General features: G+C 33.4%; 2 protein-coding genes across 3 annotated transcripts in view; both read right to left on the bottom strand.

Moving 5' to 3' along the window:
• Positions 1–4,565, bottom strand: part of LOC100920415 (olfactory receptor 4F15-like) — a 17,255-nt gene extending 12,690 nt beyond the window's left edge. The window contains exon 1 of the mRNA XM_012544006.3: positions 4,484–4,565. The gene's annotated coding sequence lies outside the window, so the exon portion shown is untranslated. The remainder of the gene's footprint in view (positions 1–4,483) is intronic.
• LOC100920154 (olfactory receptor 4F4-like) lies at positions 3,464–15,904 on the bottom strand. Of its 2 annotated transcripts, XM_012544036.2 has the most exons (3): positions 15,683–15,904; positions 15,513–15,550; positions 3,468–4,763 (listed from the first exon to the last, which is right to left on the bottom strand). In XM_012544036.2, the coding sequence occupies exon 3, from the start codon at positions 4,746–4,748 to the stop codon at positions 3,816–3,818; it is 933 nt and encodes a 310-aa protein (XP_012399490.1). In that variant the 5' UTR covers positions 4,749–4,763; positions 15,513–15,550; positions 15,683–15,904; the 3' UTR covers positions 3,468–3,815. The 2 variants fall into 2 exon arrangements, with proteins under 2 accessions (XP_031807873.1, XP_012399490.1); XM_031952013.1 differs by lacking the exon at positions 15,683–15,904 and having other exon boundaries at positions 3,464–4,763; positions 15,513–15,546.

The following is a 15,904-nucleotide window of genomic DNA, read 5'->3' on the forward strand; positions in this document are numbered from 1 at the left end:
GACAATCCAGGGCTAATTACCAATTGGACAATACTCTATTAACATACGCTTGGAGAACAAATGGCCCTGCCCACTACTCTGTGCTGGCTTGATCTGTTGATGTATAGAGAGATTTGGAGGAAGGATTAGAGGGTGGAGAAAGACAAGCCAGGTGACTCCTGCCCGAGAGAGCAAGAAGAGAAGTGTGGAAATTCTTATGTCCATTCCTCTGACTTCTACAAAGAATAAAGACCAAGGGTTTTTGCTTATCCTGAGTCCGGCTGATTTTGAAGTATCCAGAGTGCTAACTTGGTCTTCACAATATTATTGTAGCTCTAGCATATTTGAATTTTTTCTCCCTTGTTTCTTGCAGAATTTTCTCTTTGATCTGGAGGTTTTGTACTTGGCAATAATATTGTATTTATTCTTCCTGTGTACCTCATTTGTATAACATAATTACTAATTTTACTTATTAGCAACCACAATAAAAAACTGCAGGTCATAGAATATTATATGCTAGCAATCAAAAGTAATAGATCTGCTGTCAAAAGTATGTATTCAGCAAAATTATCTATAATATTAAATGATACTCAACAAACCTGCAGATTTTTGGAACTTTAAACCAAACCCAAACTGAATAGAAAATTTAACATATAAGAGTCAATATCAAAGATTACTTTCAAGGAATTTAAAATGGACAAACTGTTTATGTTTTTTGCATAGAAATATATACCATATATTTGACATTGACATCAGTAATTAGATAGATCAAAGGAAAGATTGGGGCAGAGTTAGGTATGAGCTGACTCTAAAAAGCAAAACCAGATCTGATAATTTGTTGTTATATATTTTGAATCATCCCTAATGTTATGCTGGGCATATGACAATGTTCTCTCTTGTTTAGATTTATTTTGTTTTGTATTCCTTTTCTGCTTTTCTTTTTTTTTTTTTTTACTATTTTTTTTTCAAATAAAATAAAATTTTTAAGAAAGCAAAACCATCTAGGAAAAGGTAAAATTAGTAATCATGTTATACAAATAAGGTGCACAGGAAGAATAAATTCACAGGCATTATAAGGGAGAGTAGGACTTGTAGGTCTGAAAACCTACTCACATTGGAAATGAGTTAAATAGGCAACATTACATATATATCATGAAGGATATAGTACCCTCCAAAACTAAGAAAGAAATAAAGGGGAAGGGATGAACGGGGGGGAGCAAAGGGGAAAGAAGAAAAGTGAGGGTCCATGAGTGGACCTCTGGCTTGCCAGGACCATTTCAGGGATGGTCATCCACCTTTAGTGTCTACCTTACACTTGTGGCTGCAAGAAGCTGTAGCATGCACAGTAACCACAACCAAATGACCAAATTGGCAAAGGGATTACACTAGATTAAGCATAACTGACAGGCCTCATGGGTTGAAGTAAGGTGGAATCTAACTCCTAGGTGAGTTAAAATGGAGTCTACCCCAAGCATATGAAGATTTCATCTAGTGAAATGGGCAGATGAAAATAATCTATTTGGCCATGAAGGTAACTGAAGTAGGTGCTATGGAGTACTTACAGCTTGATGGGACAAAGGCATCTACTGCATCCCAGGCCATTACCAGTCCTTTTGTCTTGCCACTAGACCTTAATGATTCTGGAAGAGAGAATGAGGCTGACAACTTGGAGCTATTCTGTCTCACTCAAATACAATTCAAGTCAAGACATTGCCCATGATGTCACTTATCATCTTTGAAAATGAAGGACAAACAATAATCTTTTCTCTACACTCCTAGAAATCTACTTTCCCATTATCTAGGGTTTGTATAAAACATTGCCTATTTTTTTGCATGACAAACACTATGAGAGAATGGTGATCTGCTTTGAAGAGTCCCAACATTTTCACTCCAACAATGAAACCTTCAATGAAAGGAATAATCAGATATATTATGGAATTCCCCTTTGTTGTTTCTTCTATCTTTTGATAAAAGAAACTATAAGAAATTCAAGTCAAGAAGATATTTTACCTTCATAGTTTCTAGAGAAAAACAGAGAGACAGTAAACAAAGTGGCAGAAAGAAACCCAGAGAAAGACAGAGAAGGATACAGAGTGAAAGAGAAAACTATAAACCAAAACACAAAGAGAGAGAAACAGACAGAAACACAAAGACAGAGACTCAAAAACAAAGATACAGATGGAGACACATACAGAGAGAGAGAGAGACAGAGAGAGAGACAGAGAGAGAGAGACACAGAGAGAGAGAGACAGAGAGAGAGACAGAGAGAACACTGTACAGTTTTTTAGACAATTAAAGTAATTATCTTCTGTGCCATATTTGTATGTTTCCCAAAGTTCTCATCAATTTCTCTTTCCTTCTAGGTAGAATGACAAAAGCACTTCTATTTCCCCACTTACTAATCATCACTGAAATGCTCTTCCCCATGCTTCTCCCTCTACCTCACCTAATCCTGAATTTCCTCACTTAAATGTACATTCTTTAAAATATCCCCATTTATCTATTTCAATAAGTATAGTTTAATATTTCAAAGCTATATCACATTAATGGGCATCATCCTACCATGATTCAGTAATAACTATAGAATCAGTTTTGTCTTCTTGCACTACAACCTGTGCCATTTATTGATACTTCCTGCTTACCTGTTCACACAAGATTTATTGTTTCTACCATATGGGATGCCTTATGTTAGAAATGAAGGGTATTCTTTGACCCAGCAATGAAGGAGTCTGTATTCCAAGGAAATCACAGAAAGAAAAGGACCCACATGTGCAAAAATGTTTGTAGCAGCTCTTTTGTGGTAGCAAAAAACTGGAAAAGGAGAGGACACCCATCAATTGGAGAACAGCTGATTAAGTTGTGATACATGAAGGTAATGGAATATTGTTGTTCTATAAAAAAAATGATGAATAAGCTGATTGTATAAAGGCCTGGAAAGATTTACATGTTTTGTTCTGATCCTGAGCAAAACAAGCAGAACCAGGAATACATAGTACATAATAACAAGAATGTGCAATAATTACCCATGAAAATCTTGGTTCTTCTCAACAGTTCAGTGATTGAAAGCAATCCCAATAGGCTTTGGACAAAAATTTGCCATCTGCATTTATAAAAAGATCTAAGGAGCCTGAATGTAAATCAGCAATGCTATGTTCACTTTTTTTTTTTTTGCTTGTTTTTTCTCTCTCCCATGTTTTTTTTCCCCTTTTGCTCTGATTTTTTTTTCTCCCAACATGATTCATAAAGTAATATGTATTAAAAATAAACTTACTACAATTAAAAAATAAATGAAGGATAATTGAAAAGATTATGAAACATGATCTTTGTATTCTAGAATCTTTCAAACTGTTGTAACTAAAGAGTATTTTTTTTCCTTTCACTCTTCTATCCATATGTTCACCCTATTCAGAAAACTTTTAGTTTCTCATAAAATACTACTTATTTCATATTCATTAATATGTGTTCCTCAAATAAGATATCTTGCATATGGGCACTTTAAGTAAGCATGGAATTTCCATGAAAAATATTTCTTAAATTTTTTATTACCAAGTTCAGTGTTGTCCAAATATAATCATATTCAAATAGTCAATCTATGGAAACTTAAAAAATGGATTTCACAGCTTGGGGTTACAATTCTCATCTCTGCAGAATCAAGGAATAGGTAGAAGTTGAAGATATAACTCAACAGTCATCCATAAATAGTATCTACAAATCTATTATAAATAAATTTATAATTAAATTTATGGTGATCTAGCATATCATTCAATGCTTTAAGGGCTACTCAAGAAGATCCTAAATCATCTCTTGATCTTGATCAACAAAATCTGTCATGAATACTACTCCTTAGAACCAACAATATTCTTGATTAATCTTTTTACTGCCATCTTCATATCCTTATTCCTAAATGTATATATAATAGGATTCAAGAGTGGAGTTATAAGAAAGATAAAAATGAGCAAAAATTTATCCAAAGATAATGTAGGAACTTGCCATACATAGACAAAGAAACAAGGAGCAAAAAACAAGAATACCACAGAGAGGTGAGCTGAGAGGGTGGAAAAAGCTTTGGACAAACCAGCTGAAGAGTGATGTCTGACAGTGACCAGAATTATAATATAGGAGATTATTAGAAGGAAGAAGGTTCCCATAGTGACAATCCCACTATTTATAGTAACCCCATAGACCACCTTGGAAGTATCTCTGCAGGCAAGTTTTGCAACCTGGGGGAAATCACAATAAAAACTTCCAAGCTTGTTAGGACCACAGAAAGGCAAATCTATAACAAGCACAAACTGAGATACAGAATGGAGCATCCCTATCACCCAGGCAATAGCTGTAAAACGAATGCATGCTTTGCGGTTCATAATAATCAGGTAATGGAGAGGCTTACAGATGGCTGCATATCTGTCATAAGCCATGGCTATCAACAAGACTAGTTCAGTTCCTCCTATGAAATGGATAAAAAACATCTGAATCATGCACCCCTGGAAGGAAATGACCTTACGTTCACTGAAAATGTCAAGGACCATTCGTGGGATTGTTGTAGAAGACAGACCAAAGTCAGTGAGAGAAAGGTTGGCCAGCAAGAAGTACATAGGGGAGTGAAGATGAGAGTCAAAAATCACAGTGAACACAATGAAGAGGTTTCCCAGCACAATTCCCACATAGAATGAAAAGAAAAACAAGAAGAGGAAAATCTTCATCTTCCAAGATGTTGCCAGCTCCAGCATCACAAATTCAGTTACCACAGAGTTGTTTGTACCATCCATTGACACTGAGATGACCTGTGGGTAAGAAAAAAGTAAGAAATTAGATGTGTAAGGAATTAAATTGGTTAACTTATTTGTACCACCAATTATTTTGGAAGGCCTACAACATTAGAGCTGTAACAAATTTGAAAGGTCACATCAAAAAGAAGAAAAGGTTGAGGAAATAGAATACATTAAGTACTCAGAAGCAATAAAGAGTTGAGAGATAAGAGGCAAAAAAGCTATCAAAAAACATCAAAAGGAATGCAGTTGATTGTGTAGACATAAATACAAAATAAATATAAAGTATTTCATAACACAACAACATTCCTTCAAATCATACGCCACAACTTGTTTAGATATTCCCCAGTTGATGGGAATCCCCTCAATTTCCAATTTTTTTTCACCACAAAAAAAGCTGCTATAAATGTTTCTGTAAATAATAGGTCCTTTCCCAATTTTTATCTCTTTGGAATAAAAAATAGTGGTATTGCTGGGTCAAATGGTATGCACAATTTGATAGCCCTTTGGACATAGTTCCAAATTATTCTCCAAAATTGTTGGAAAATTCCATCAAAGGTACACATATCTTTCCACATGCACTCCAGTATTTATTATTTTCCTGTCTATCATATTAGTTAATTACATAGACATGAGAAGGTATCTTAGAACTATTTTCATTTGCATTTCTCTAATCAATAGATATTTAGAATATTTCTGATATAACTACTGATAGCTTTTATTTCTTCTGAAAACTGAACAGGCAATTTTCAAAAGGAGAAATAAAAGCTATCAACATAGATTTATATTGCATATATATACATATATATGCTACAGATAGACTGTAATTAGAAAAATGCAATGTAAGGTAATTCTAAAGTTTCACTTCATAACCATCAGACTGGCAAAGTTGACCTCCAAAAGTGGAAAATGAAAAATGTTGGAAGAGAATTACTATGCCTTTGGTAAAGCTGTGACTTAGCGTAGCCATTCTGGAAAGCAATTTAATATTATGACCAGAAAGTTACTAAGTTGTCATATGCCAATCTTTTGATCCACAAGCATCTCCTTTGTGCCAGGCAGTGTTAATTAAGAAATTAAGGAATGACTGAATAAAATATGGTATATAATACTATTGTGCTATAAGTTAGAATAATAAATGATAGCTTAGAAAAATATGGGAAGACTTATGTGATCTAAGAGTTAAATGAAAATATCATCATACAATATCTTAAAAATAAATTTATTTGAATAAATCAAGAACTCTGATCAATGCAATGACCATTATTCCAATGAATTGATAATGAAATATATTAAATACCTCTTAATGGTGAAGTGAAGAATTCAATGTGCAAAAGGAAAGAAATATTTAGCAGAGCCCAAGATGGAACACTATCAATCAAATTGCTAAATGGATCCTGGCACAATAAAACCTAAAAAAGAACCTAGAAAAGGAAACCATTTTCCAGCTTAAGATTGCTTAGAAGGATTTCAGGAAAGGTCAGAGTCACTTGGATACAAGGGGAGCATAAATGGTGACTAGGCAAGCCTTTGTCAGCCACAGGACAGGTCAACAACCAAAGCCCTTCATTCCTGACTCAGCAAATTAGTGGCAATGCAGGCCAAATGTGAGACATCCAGGTCCAGTATAGAAAACAAATTGCCAGCTCCAGAGCCCTGGTACAACAGGCATGACTAAGCTGGGCCACTCCAGTACAGTGGGCAAGTAACCAGCACTGTAAGCCTCAGAATGGAAAGTCAGTGACTAGGCCTCCACCTCCCAGCACAAGAAGCTTGGGGCAGTGTCCTTTATGCCCCTAGAAGCAGACCTCAACTTTTTAAAATGAACGGAAAAAAAGCCAAAGCTATACAGCAACAGAGAAGATGAAAACACAAAGTCAGAAGACAACAACAGTGTCAAGTGACAATATCACTACTATGTCTGAATCCAAAAAAAAAAAAATGTTTTTAAAGGAAAAGGACCTATATAAAAAATATTTCTAGCAGTTCTTTTCTGGAGACAAAGAATTAGAAATTGAAAGAGGTCCATCAGCTGGAAAATGGCTGGATCATGGCATGTAACTGTGATGAAATACTATTGTGCTATAAGAAATGATGAGAGGATGCCTCAGGAAAAAAGGAAAAGATTTCTATGAACTGATGCAAAATGAAATGTACTGTGTACAAAGTAACAATAATAATGTAAGATGATCTGCAGTGAGGGACATAACTATTCACAGCAATACAATGATCCAAGAAAACCCTGAAGGATTTAAATGAAAAATGCTATCCAGATCTAGAGAAAGAACTGGTAGTGTCTAAAACAGAATGAACACACTTTTTTACTTTTGTTGCTTTTCTTGAAGGTTAATTTTTGGTTTGGATTATTTGCATTTTTTTTCATGACATGACTGTCATGGAAATGTTTTCTGTGACTACATATGTATAACCTATATCGAATTGCTTACATTCTCAATGGGGGAGTAAGCATATAGAAGGAGGAAAAGAGAATCTGGAACTCAAAAGTTTTTAAAAACAAATGTTTAAAATTGTTTTTACATATAACTGAAAGGGGAATAAAATACTAAAATTTTAAAATAGATATTTTTTAAATATCACAATTTAAGTTTCAGACAAGTGGCTCAGTCGATAGAACAATCCTGGAGCCAGAAGGACCTGAGTTCAAATCCATCCTAAGATTATTACTATTTGATATATATACCTGGGCAAGTCACTTAATCCTAATTTTTAAAAAAAGGAATTAGCTTAAAAGAAATGATGAGGTGAAAGCCAAACAGGAAAAACTGGAAGAATTTGGAAAACCATCAATCCTATTAGAGTAATTTTGAAAGCAAAGATATAATCCCAGTGTCATCTATGGAGATAAAGGTTCAACATTAACAAGTATCAGGAATCACAGAGAAAAATAGAAACAGAAACAAAAAACAAAAACTCTATGGAGAAAGGGACTAGTCTTTCCTTACCCAATCAACTCTAGCTCTTTAGAAAAAATAGAAAAATTATGGGTGGAAAAATAAAATTCAAGCAACATGCCAATCCATATCTATATATCTTTCTTTAACATTTCACCAAAATTAAGTCAGTTTGAATGTTCCTCAGACTCTCTCTCCTCTTAGCAGACCAGAAAATACTACACACATACTAAAATACAGGTTAAGAATTCATGTATGCTGTGCAAGCACAGCCCTGGCACTGGCCTCAGATCCAACCCAGCCCCAGCTTCAGCCCAGACCCCAGCATCAGGGAAGTGGGACCTCTGAATCAGCAGCACTGCTAGAAGCCTCAGGACCTCTTAGGCCAGAAACACTAGGAAGTATTTGGAGGGTCAGCTGAGAGGTTCTGTGGCAATGGGGTGGGAGTCTGGTGTGCAGTCCCCAGGCAAGCTCTACCAGCACAACCTAGGCCCCAGCTTCAACAAAACAGGACTCAAGTTTTAGCACACTAGATCTTACAGCTTTAGTGAAGTGGGGATCTTCCTAACAGTTCCAGGGCAGAAGAGTGCTTGTGGTCAGGTCCCTAGAAGGATTTCTGAAAATAGCAGCACAAAACCCCTGTAACTTGGGACAATGCACCCTCCACCCTGGAAACAAAGCCCTATTTTAACAAATAGTTAAAAGCCAAGTAATAAGCTAGGAAAATGAGCAGACAACAAAATAAGTTTCTGATTATTGAAATTTATGATGGTGACAAGGAAGATCAAAACACACATTCAGAAAATGGGAACAAAGCCAAAATTCCTATATCCAAAGACTCCAAAACGAAAAATGAAAGATTGGGTTTAGGGTTTAGAAGAGCTCAAAGGGAATTTTGAAAATCAGAGAAGAGAGATAGAGGAAAAATTGGGGAAAAAATTGAGAGTGATAAAAATAAATACAAAAAGCTAAAGAGAAGAAAAATGCCTTAAAAAGTAAAATTGGCCAATTGGGAAAAGAGATACAAAAGCTTACTGAGGGAAATAATTCTTTAAAAATTAGAACTGAGCAAATGGAAGCTAATGACTTTATGAGAAACAATAAATGCAATAAATCAGAAATCAAATAGAGCAAAATCAATAAAACAAGTTTAAAAATAAAGCAAAGCAAAATAAAAAATATAAATGTGAAATATCTCATTGGAAAAACAACTGACCTAAAAAATATATCCAGGAAAAATAATTTTAAAATTATTGATGTACCTGAAAATCATAATCACAAAAAGAGCCTGAACATAAACTTTCAAGAATATCAAAGAAAACTGTCCTGATATTGTAGAACCAGAGGGTAAAATAGAAATTGAAAGAATCCACCATTCATCTTTTGAAAAGCGATCCCAAAATGAAAATTCCCAGGAATATTATAGCCAAATTCCAAAACTCCCAGGTCAAAGAGAAAATATTTCAAGCATCCAGAAAGTATTAATTCAAATACAGTGGTACCACAGTCACAAGATTTAGCAACTTCTACATTAAAGGACTAGAGGGTTTGAAATGATAGTCTGGAGGGCAGTGAAGCTAGGATTATAACCAAGAATTACCTACCCAGAAAAACTGAGTATAATTCTTCATAGGGAAAGGTGGTCATTCAGTGAAATAAAAGATTTTCAAGCATTCATGATGAAAACACCAGAACTGAATGAAAAATTTGATTTTCAATTACAGGACTCTGGAGAAACATAAGGAAATAATCAAGAAAGTGATATTGTAAGGGACTTAATAAGGTTTATCTTTTTTTGCATTCCTACATGGGGAGATGATGTTTGTAACTCATTAGAAGTTTCTCATTATTATGGTAGTTAGAAGGAGTATATATAAGACAGAGGGTACAGGCCTGAATTGAATATGAAGGGATAATAGCTCTTTAAAAATGATGAAATTAAGGGGTAAGAGAGTAATGTACTGGAAGAAAGGGAAAGGGAAAAACGTAATGGTGCAAATTATCTGCCATATAAAAAGAGACAAGAAAAAGATTTACAATGGAGGGAAGAGGGGGAGTGAGTGAATACTTTTAACATTTGGCAATATTCCTGAGATAGTTCTGAGGGTTTCACTTTTATTAAGACTTAAGATTTACCAAGGCTAAAAATGTCAAAACTATAGAAACATAATGGTCCCATTAATAAATATGTGAAAGAATACAAATTGAGCTAAAATTCCACCTCCAACATAGAATGGCAGTGCAACCATATTGGGAAAACTTAGTCTCTCTTTGTGCTATTGAACTTAAATACACACATACACACATACACACACACACACATACATACACACACACACACACACACACACACATATATATATGCCTGCTGAATTGTATACTGACTTAGGAAAACACAAATTAGCATTGTATATGTTTTATTGTTTTGAACATTTTCCCAATTACATATTAATCTGTTTCTTTATTGGGAGTGTTTTGTTGGCTACAAAATTAGAGTAAATTTCCTCATAAAGGTCTTCTTATACCAATGAAATCACAGGTATAATTCCTATCATTTAAATCTGTACATTACTTAAACAAATATATTATTTATTTTTTATTACTAAATTTTAGCAAAATATTTATAGAATTTTTATTTTAAAAATCTTATGAGGACCTCTCAATACAGTACATTAGTAGAAGTAAGGTTGTTCAATAGAAGATGTCCAGGCATAGTCAATTATAGAATTTCTCACTGAACAAAATGTTAGTGTTTCTCTAGTCTTTCTCTAGTCTTCAGTTTGAAATGAGGAAACTGAGGCCAGAGAAGTTAAGCATAAAACAATTGCATAGAAAAATACAAAAATATAGTATTTACATAAAGTATGCAGGAGATAACATACTGTAATTATCCACATATTAATTGCCATTAGAGATTACTTCAAAATAAGACTTTTTTTAAATTTTATTCTGAACTTAAGAAACAAAGCAAGTATTTCCATAATAGTCAAATACCAAAAACAAAAAAGATGACTGTACCTGAAACCGCAAATCTATTATGTACAACTTGTTATTTCTTTTAAATATATAATAATTAAATTCTAATGTAACTTTTTTCCTTCTCTCTCACCCCACCTTAGAAATATTTACCATTAGGCACAAATACATATGTTTGTGTATGTACATATATACGTATGTATACATATATATATATATGTATGTATATGTGTAAAAATAATTCTATACATACTCGTAATTATCAATTCTTTCTCTGGATGCAGAAAGAGCCTTCCTTCATAAATCTTTTGTTATTAATTTGGGTATTTAAAATAGTCAAAATGACTTAATTGCTCAAAGTTGTTCTAAAAATAATGTTCTAAAAACAATATTGTTGTTACTATATACAATGTACTTTTGGTTCTGCTAATTTCATTCTCCATTATTTTATCCAAGTCTATCCATGTATCTAAAATTAACAAATTTATCATTTCTCATAACACTATAGCATCACATCATAATAATATACTATAACTTGTTATAAAATTTTAATTACATATATTGTTATTTCATAAGAAGGAGAGACAGTGTCACTAAACTCATAATTAGAGCATAAAAAGATATAGCTGTGGAAAAATTTCCCTAATCATTGGAAGGTGATAAAATGTCAACCTTGTTGACTTGACTTGACTTAGTTTGTTTGGGTACCACAAGCCTTTTCTAATAATTAAAGCATATCATTGATCTAATCAAAAAGAGTTCAAGGCAGGTTTTTTAGAAAGAACCCTGGATTTGAAAGTGACATGAGTTTGAGTTCTGCTTTTTACTAATTTTGTGATCTCGTGGAATCTACATATGAACCTAAATTGTGTAACCTGTAAAATGATGATAATAATACTTGAACTACATGTTTCACAAGACTGTTATGAGTAATGTGCTCTCTAAACCTTAAAGCATAATATAAATAGTAGTTATCTTATGTCCCTTTGAGAGGGCTTAACTTTAAAGTCCAAGTTTTTACATATTGTAGATAATCTTCAGTATGTACCTTAAAGAAGGAAACTTCTGCCCAGCAAATGATAGATAAGACTTAATCTCATTTTAAATAATTTCACTTTATCAACAAAATGCCCAAAATGCCCTCCTAATGCAGATGAAGTAATCTCTAATGGCAATTAACATGTGGGTAATTACAGTATTCAATTAATACTTGAATTAAATGAATAATGGAACTGTGCTTTACTAGTGAGCAGAATCTAAGTCAGAGTCTTTAGGGACAAAACTTTTTTACAGTAACTGCTTCTGAATTTAAATTTCTGCTTATTTCGATATTTATTGAACTTTGGGGTGATATATCTTTCATTGATTCTCAATTCAGCATTAAGCAGTGAATTTTAAAAATCAAATTAAATAATATATTGTGGACACATATGATTAGCAAATTATCTCCTTATTTAAACAAAGGGACAAAGAGAGCAGATATCTGAATTATCCCTTCAAAAGGGTCCTCATGTGATATTGTCACTACAGTAATATTTGTCTGGAATTCACTCAGCAGTGTCTGTCATCTCAAGATATTATCACAGGTAGGCAAAAAATTAACATTGTGAATAGCTAGTCAGTAAATCAAATCATCATCCTTATTTAAAAAAAAATTCCTTTTAGGATTTCATATAAACACAAAGGAATATTCCATTTTATACTGCAATTTAATAAAGTTTTTTCTATCCCATGCAACTGCCAAGACAAAAATAAGCATTTAAAAGATTCTCTACCACTAACCCAGTAAAAGAGGTATGTAAATAACATTCAATAAACTATATCCATAAAACTTTTTCATGTTCAGAAATATTCTTGACATAGTTCTGAGGACTTCCCTTTCTTTATGACACGTTTTGCTAAGGTCAAAAAGGCCAAAATTATAGGTAACATTAATAATGTTCCATTAGTAAGTAAATGACTAACAATTTAGAAAACCTTAAAACAAATATTCGGAAGTAGGGAGGAGAGAAAGATTACCTTAGACTCTCAACAGTTAAAACATAAAGAAGTCCAAAGTGGAGATTGAAAAGCAGAAAGTAAAGATAGCTCCATCCACAAATTCTTAGTATATAGTCTCAAGGATATGAGACATGTTTCCCTCCCTTCATCCCTGAAAAATCCAAATAAGCATGCATATAACGGGAGGACAGGAGAAGGCATCCATCTCTCATACTAGAGAGCAACAGCTAACTTTGGAATATGAATCCTTGCAAATGTTGCTTTAAAAAATGAAATCAAATATACATAAATATATGTTTTGTGTTACTTTTATGCTAAGGGGAGCGCAGTACCTCTTTACTAACCATACTTCAAAGGTTGAAGAGACATTGTCCTACTAACCTTGAATTCTTCTGCTTTCAGAGAGCAATTTGCCCATTTGTGAGGCATGCAAATGCAGGTTGTATTGATATAAAGAGAGGTGTTTTCCCCAAATCTGGATTACATAAAATTCAAATTTCACAGCAATTTGCTGTGATTTTTTTTTCTAATTTACCAATACATTTATTTTCCAAAAGATAATTTTTGGTGAGCGGAGAACTATGCTTGAGCGCATGATACCTGGAATGTATGATTTATTTTCAGCAGGTTAGCAATTTAGCAATTCAGCTGTGTAGTTCTGAGTTTGTAATATATGAACGTGGATCTGAATCATTCCATTGTTACAGATTATAATAAAACACCTTTTAGCAATCTATATTAAAACACACACACACACACACACACACACACACACACACACGTTGTGATCTTGGACAAGTCTCTCAGCTTTTCTGAGCTGTGATTTCCTTGTAAAATGAAGGTATTGTCTCCACTATTGCATCCATTGAGTCCAGATGATTTTTAATTCTATGATTTTACTGAGCCAGTTTCCTCCTTTAGAGGAGGTGCATCAGGAAAAGTAAGCATAAATTACTTGTCAATCTTAGAATATATCCTAGCATAATCAATATATGTTATCTCTCTCATGATCTAAACAAACTTTTTTACTTATTTCCATGAGTCCCAATGGACACAGTTTAAACAACTCTAGCAGTCCTTCTTGGTATTTTTTTCTTAGTTCGCAATAGAACACTAAACTGTAGCAAGGAGTTTTTATATAAAAGTGTCTGAACTGATATGTTCATTAAAATAATAATAATTATGGCCACTGATCTTCATGACAAACTAACAACAGAAATGCATTTTTACAATGGAGTGAATTTGACATCCTTCTCTCTCCCTCCTCCACAATTATCCACAACAAGGCAAACAATTATAGTATTGTACATCTTGAATTGGAAAAGATTTTAGAGGCTACTGAGTCCTTCCTTCCTTTACCATTATTATCAAGTTTGCAAAAGAAGACTCAGACAAAAATAATTCAAATGACTTACCTATTGTCATGCACCTAGAAAATAAGTATCTGATCATTATATACTTCAAAAACAATACTATATGATGATCAATTCTTATGGACCTGGCCATCTTCAGCAATGAGATGAACCAAATCAGTTCTAATGGAGCAGTAATGAACTGAACCAGCTACACCCAGCAAAAGAATTCTGGGAGATAACTAAGAACCATTACATTGAATTCCCAACCCCTATATTTTTGCCCGCCTGCATTTTTTGATTTCCTTCACAGGCTAATTGTACAATAGTTCAGAGTCTGATTCTTTTTGGAAAGCAAAATAACAGTTTGGACATGTATACTTATTTTGTATTTAATTTATACTTTAATATATTTAACATGTATTGGTCATCCTTCCATCTAGGGAAGGGGGTAGGGAGAAGGAGGGGAAATATTGGAACAAAAAGTTGGCAATTGTCAATGCTGTAAAATTACCCATGCATATAACTTGTAAATAAAAAGCTATTAAAATTTTTTTTAAAAAGAAAAGAAAAGAAGTATCTGAGATAGAATTTAGACTTACATTGCCCTAACTCTGATCATATTACCTCTTACGATTCTTCTGGAAATATTTTGCAATTTATAGTAAACTGAGCAATAATTGGGAAAGAATCTGAGAAAATATCAAAAACCTTCATAAAGCATTAACTGTAATCATCTTAGATAAGACTTCATGGTGCTTCATATATAATAATCATTCAATCAATGTTTGTTGAATGAATGAATGATCTTATAGCAGCCCTGGGTAATCAGATGATAACTCCTTTAGATAAGTAATTTACATAAAACATATTTCATGACCTCTCACAATTCTTTTTTTAATTGAATTGAATTAATTCACAAAGTATTCAAACTAAAAGAGATAATAGATATCATCTAATCCAGTCCATTCATTTCATATATCACAAAAGTGAGAATCAGAAATGCTATGATTTACTTGAGGTCACTCAGTTACCTTGTTAGTAGCAGAAACAAGATTAGAACTCCATCTCCAGAACTTTAACCCTCTTTCCAGTATACCACACCTTTGGTTTGATGTGGTATAACTTACTCAAGGATCAAATCTTGATCTGGAAGTCAACCTAGATCTCTTAGTGCCCTGAGGTATTCCAGCTTCCCCTTCTCTACTAAAAGCTTTTTCTATTTATCCCCAACAGGTGCTGGGAAACTTAAAATTCTGTAACAAATATTTATCAAATTCTATGACTGTAAGCAAAATAGCACATGTCAACTATTTTGAAATGATGGAAAAAAGAATTTTTCTCTGAGAACGGTTGTCATGGGAGTTGTAGTCATAGAAAAAGGAATATTTTTAAAAGATTGAAGTCTAGTTTTTTGTATAAGTGTGCATGTATTTCAAATAAGGGACTAAATATTCCCTTTATTTGGAAGAAACAAGGATAAGAAGTTGTTTTTTAAAAGTCTATTCACATGAGAAACTTACTTTGGTTGCTTTCTCTAGTGTATCCCAACAAGCAATATCTGTAAGAGAGAAGAGTTTTTGAATCTTTAGGATGTGAAGCCTTCTTGAGGTGAAATAGATAAGTGCATAACTATTAACATTAAATAGTGATATAATAATATCAATGTGACAATATTCTCCCTTACCCTTACCTCATTTGTAACCATGACTCTCCCTGGCACAGAGAATAGGAAATGGGAGTCTTAGAATTAATAAGTGTAGCTATATCTGTCTGAGCTAAGAGCAGGGAATTCTTTGAGAAACCCAAATTGTTACTTTTCCCATTAGGGAAACATTTCTAAGAGGCAGGAATACATATCCTTTGATGTGGAAGAGATGTTGATGTGCCCTCAGGGATCTGAAAGTTTATCAGC

This window comes from Sarcophilus harrisii, chromosome 2, assembly GCF_902635505.1.
Source record: "Sarcophilus harrisii chromosome 2, mSarHar1.11, whole genome shotgun sequence".
In the NCBI taxonomy this organism is placed as follows: Eukaryota; Metazoa; Chordata; class Mammalia; order Dasyuromorphia; family Dasyuridae; genus Sarcophilus; species Sarcophilus harrisii.

Excerpts from the sequence above, each read along its gene's own strand:
- LOC100920154 (XM_031952013.1), bottom strand. The coding sequence starts at position 4,748 with ATGGATGGTACAAACAACTCTGTGGTAACTGAATTTGTGATGCTGGAG.